Here is a 5249-nt window from a genome sequence, read left to right on the forward strand (position 1 = left end):
GATAAGAGGTGCTAGTGAGATAAGACGTCCTATGAGATAAGACGTCCTAGTGAGATAAGACGTCCTAGTGAGATAAGACATGCTAGTGAGATAAGACTTGCTCGTGAGATAAGAGGTGCTAGTGGGATAAGACTTGCTAGTAAGGTAAGACATGCTAGTGAGATAAGACGTGCTAATGAGATAAGACATGCTAGTGAGATAAGACGTGCTAGTGTGAGATAAGATGTGCTAGGTAAGATAAGCACATGCTAGTGAGATAAGACGTACAGTGAGATAAGACATGCTAGTGAGATAAGACGTGCTAGTGAGATAAGACGAAGTTGAGATAAGTGCTAGTGAGATAAGACGTGCTAGTGAGACAAGACGTGCTAGTGAGACAAGACGTGCTAGTGAGATAAGTCAGTGCTAGTGAGATAAGACGTGCTGAGTAAGAGAAGATGCTAGTAAGAATCTGTCGTTCTGCCCCTGAACAGGCAGTTAACCCACTGTTCCTAGGCCGTCATTGAAAATAAGAATAAGAATTTGTTCTTAATTAACTGACTTGCCTAGTAAAATAAAGGTAAAAAGAAAAAAGAAAAGATAAGGACAAGGGTGTTGCTGTTTGTTTCTGAAGATAGAGCCAGTTCCTAATCTTACCCCTAACCTTAGCCTAAGTAACTTTGACCTTTTATCCCTTATCCTTATCACGTTAAGGACAAGTGGCTCAAGTAGCTCGGGACTTACCCTAACTTACCCCCTAACCTTGCACATAAATTCTGATGATTACAGTCCTCTACTGCTGCTGCAGTGTCATGAGTAGCATTATATAAGGGCTGTACTGAGGTCAGTGTTGACAGACAGAGCAAGCCTTGAGTGGACAAGACAGCACCATGAAGCTGACCCTGGACCAGTTATCAGCCCAGCTCAGCTTCACTCCTCTGCTGCATGTAGAGAACGCCGCACAGGCCAGACTCAACAACAGTTACAGCTTCTACGACTCCCTCCTCCTCCCCTCATCCCCTCCTCCTCATCCCTCCTTCCCTGACTCTCTCCCTCCCGTCTTCCTCCCTCTACCCTCCTGATCCTCCCCTCTTCTCCTCCTCCTCGTCCCTCTTCCCCCTCTTCCTCCTCCCCTCCTGATGATTCAGAGCTGACCAGTTTGTTATGGACGGTCCATGAGCCGACCACGGTGGCTCTGACACTCATGTACTGCCTGTCCTTCCTGGTGGGGTTCGTAGGGAACATCATGTCAATGAAGGTGCTGACCAACCGACGTAGCGAGAGGCTAGCCGCGGTCAGCGCCACGCGGTACCTCCTGGTTAACCTGGCGGTGTGCGACCTGGCCGTGGTGTGTGTCTGCATGCCCATAACGCTGGGTCACCAGATCTACTCGGCCTGGGTCTACGGGGACTTCCTGTGCCGAAGCGGTCCCCTTCACCCAGGCCGTCTCTGTGTCGGCTAGCGTGCTAACGCTAACGGTCATCAGCGTCAACCGTTACTTCAGTGTACGCTGCCCCGCTCCGCGCCCGCTCCCTCTTCACCCGCCGCCGGATCCTCGGGACGGTCGCCGTGGGTGGGTGGTGTCATCGGCGATCTGCGCCCCATTGGTGTTCATGAACCGGCGAGATGAGATCAGCCTGGGGGCGTCGTTTGTGATCCCTGTGTGCCAGGAGGTGTGGCCGGGGGCCGCGTCTGAAACAGGGCTACACCGTCCTGCTCTTCGTGGCGCTCTCTACTGCATCCCTGTGACCTTTAACCTCACCATCGGCTTCCTGACTGGCCGGGCTCTGGGGACGGGAAGCGGACGTTCGGAACTTGACTCCAGAAGCCGAGCGCTGCACACTGAGCGCCTCAAGACGAGGAAGAAGATCGCCAAAATGGTGGTGTCCCTGGTGCTGCTGTTTGCAGTTTCCTGGCTGCCCCTGTATCTGGCTGAGTTCTGGATCGACCGAGTGCAGCATCCGCCATCTTGGCTCATGCAGAGCCAACCCTTTGCCCAGTGGCTGGGCCTCACCAACTCCAGCCTCAATCCTATCTGCTACTGTTTCATAGGTAGGACTCTGCTGTGTCCTCATGTCCCCTTCTTCTTCTATGTTATCCTCTTCCTGTTTGTCCCTTTCTTCTTCTTCTATGTTATCCTCTTCCTGTTTGTCTCCTTCTTCTTCTTCTTCTTCTTCTATGTTATCCTCGTCCTGTTTGTCTTCTTCTTCTTCTTCTTCTTCTATGTTATCCTCGTCCTGTTTGTCCTCTTCTTCTTCTTCTTCTTCTATCCTCTTCCTGTTTGTCCCTTTCTTCTTCTTCTATTTATCCTCTTCCTGTTTGTCCTCTTCTTCTTCTTCTTCTATGTTATCCTCTTCCTGTTTGTCCCTTCTTCTTCTTCTATGTTATCCTCTTCCTGTTTGTCCTTCTTTCTTCTTCTATGTTTGTTTGTCCTCTTCTTCTTCTTCTATGTTATCCTCTTCTTGTTTGTCCTCTTCTTCTTCTTCTTCTATGTTATCCTCTCCCTTCACAGGTGATCTCCACCGTGGGGCCAAGGTGTTCCGTACCCACTACCACCGCCGGATCGCTGCTCTCTTTGGTTCCTCTTTCGCCAACTCCGCCACGACCACTGCCGCCGAGGGAGGAGTAGCCGCGGCAACCGTGGCCGCGTCCACGACAGCCATTCCCAAGTTGTTTACCTTTTCCAGGGCGGCAGGGGGGCCAGGCAAGATAGAGGACAGGTCTGATTACAGTCTGTCTGACTGGTACAAGTCCAGCCCCAGTGTGTGTGAGAAATCCCTACTACCCAGTCATCCTGACAGGCCACAAACACTCTCTATACGGACCGTCTGTGGGGACATAATGGACACCTCCCTTTAAATAGAGACTGTGGGGGTAGGAAGGACACACTCCCTTTAAGAAGTCACTCTGAGGACGAACGAGGGGACACCCTCCCTTTATGGCCTTTAGCATCTGAGGACAGAAGAGACACCTTGCATTTAAGACCGGCCTTTGGGGACAGACTGGACACCCAGATTGGACACCCTCCTTTAAGCACTGTCTCTGTGGACAGCAGAGTGGACACCTCTCCTTTAAGACCAGATGATGGGGGTGAGAAAACAGACAGCCTCCCTTTAAGAGGAGACACCTCTCCTTTAAGACCAGATGATGGGGGTGAGAAAACAGACAGCCTCCCTTTAAGAGGAGACACTTCCTTAAGTCGAGACTCTGAAGTCGAGACTCTGCGGACATTATATCAGACCATATAACAAGCCTGTGAACTCTGTGGATCGTCAGATGAAGTCAGAGAGAGAGAGAGGCCTTGGAGGTAATCACTAATCTATAGGGGAGATGTTCACAGGGAGGGATAAACACACACACACATCCTGGATCGATAGACTGTCTGTTGTATCATCAACACAGTGGGACCTGTTTATTTCCCTGCAGCCAGTTGGGAAACTACGCCCATTGGCTCACTGCCTGTGATTGACAGCCCACGATGATCCTGCCCACTGGTGTTTACAAAGCAGTTTATCCTCCGTTAGTAGGGATAATGTGCATCCCAAATGGCACCCTATTCCGTATATAGTGCACTACTGTTGACCAGATTGGCACCCTATTCCCTACACAATACACTACTGTTGACCAGAGCCCGTAGTAAATAGTGTGTCATTTGAGATGCATGGATTGTCATTGTTGCCCCGTGTTTAGACCAGAGCCCTATTCCCTATATAGACCTAGAGCCCTATTCCCTATATAGACCAGGGCCCTATTCCCTATATATACCAGGGCCATATTCCCTATATAGACCAGGGCCATATTCCCTATATGAAGGCCCTATTCCCTATATAGACCAGGGCCCTATTCCCTATATAGACCAGGGCCTATTCCCTATATAGACCAGAGCCCTATTCCCTATATAGACTAGAGCCCTATTCCCTATATAGACCAGGGGCCCTATTCCCTATATAGACCAGGGCCCTATTCTCTATATAGACCGGGGGCCCTATTCCCTACCGTGTTGTCACGTTATCCAGGCAGGGATATTTCTGCATGTCTATATAGACACAGGGTCACGTTATCCAGGCAGGATCTTTCCCTATATAGACCAGAGCACTGGGTCATTCTATCATAGAAATAGGGCCTAATTCCCTATATTAGACTGGGGAGGTGTTTGATCGTAACACTGTGGGATTAATGATTGGGAACATGTTTGATTGTAAACCTGTGTTACTAATAGATTGGGGACGTGTTTGATTCCCTGTGACTGACTGGGGACGTTTTGATCGTAACACTGTGTGACTGACTGGGGCATGTTTGACCGTAACACTGTGACTGACTGGGGACGTGTTATCGTAACACTGTGTGACTGACTGGGGACTGTTTGATAGGCACTGTGTGACTGACTGGGGACGTGTTTGATCGTAACACTGTGTGACTGACTGGGGAAATGTTTGATGTAACACTGTGTGACTGGCCTGGGGACGTGTTTGATCGTAACACTGTGTGACTGATGGGGACGTGAGGAGGACTCATTCTGTTGATGCTGACAGACAGCAGAGGACTCATTCTGTTACCATGCTGACAGACAGCAGAGGACTGTTCTGTTACCATGCTGACAGACAGCAGCAGAGGACTCATTCTGTTACCATGCTGACAGACAGCAGCAACACTGTTACCATGTGACAGACAGCATTGACTGGGGACAGCAGAGGACTTTGATCCATGTGAACACTGTGGACTCATTCTGACCATGGGACAGCAGCAGAGTTTCTGTTACCATGCTGACAGACAGCAGCATAGGACTCATGTTTGATGACAGTAACACAGAGTGACTGTTACCATGCTGGGCAGCAGTGTTTGATCGTAACCATGTGACAGACTGGGGGACTCATTCTGTTACCATGCTGACAGACTGACTGAGGACTCATTCTGTTACCATGCTGACAGACAGCAGCAGAGGACTCATTCTGTTACCATGCTGACAGACAGCAGCAGAGGACTCATTCTGTTACCATGCTGACAGACAGCAGCAGGGACTCATTCTGTTACCATGCTGACAGACAGCAGCAGAGGACTCATTCTGTTACCATGCTGACAGACAGCAGAGGACTCATTCTGTTACCATGCTGACAGACAGCAGCATAGGACTCATTCTGTTACCATGCTGACAGACAGCAGCAGGACTCATTCTGTTACCATGCTGACAGACAGCAGCAGAGGACTCATTCTGTTACCATGCTGACAGACAGCAGAGGACTCATTCTGTTACCATGCTGACAGACAGCAGC

At 49.8% G+C, this 5249-nt stretch overlaps 1 protein-coding gene across 1 annotated transcript; it reads left to right on the top strand.

Moving 5' to 3' along the window:
• The first annotated feature begins 869 nt into the window (after positions 1 to 869).
• Positions 870 to 2838, top strand: LOC124029469 (neuropeptide SIFamide receptor-like). The gene is made up of 4 exons (XM_046341167.1): positions 870 to 960; positions 1128 to 1395; positions 1442 to 2031; positions 2492 to 2838. Exons 1-4 carry the CDS (start codon positions 870 to 872, stop codon positions 2836 to 2838), a joined length of 1296 nt encoding a protein of 431 aa, XP_046197123.1.
• Positions 2839 to 5249: the final 2411 nt, after the last annotated feature.

The sequence above is a fragment of the Oncorhynchus gorbuscha genome, unplaced genomic scaffold (assembly GCF_021184085.1).
Source record: "Oncorhynchus gorbuscha isolate QuinsamMale2020 ecotype Even-year unplaced genomic scaffold, OgorEven_v1.0 Un_scaffold_6477, whole genome shotgun sequence".
NCBI classification, from domain to species: domain Eukaryota; kingdom Metazoa; phylum Chordata; class Actinopteri; order Salmoniformes; family Salmonidae; genus Oncorhynchus; species Oncorhynchus gorbuscha.

What these genes read in the sequence shown, in the direction of transcription:
- LOC124029469 (XM_046341167.1), top strand. Translation starts at nt 870, where the DNA reads ATGAAGCTGACCCTGGACCAGTTATCAGCCCAGCTCAGCTTCACTCCT. An exon ending in ACAGGCCAGACTCAACAACA is followed by an intron (nt 961 to 1,127) that starts GTTACAGCTTCT and finishes CTGATGATTCAG; the next exon opens with AGCTGACCAGTTTGTTATGG. An exon ending in TATCTGCTACTGTTTCATAG is followed by an intron (nt 2,032 to 2,491) that starts GTAGGACTCTGC and finishes CTCCCTTCACAG; the next exon opens with GTGATCTCCACCGTGGGGCC.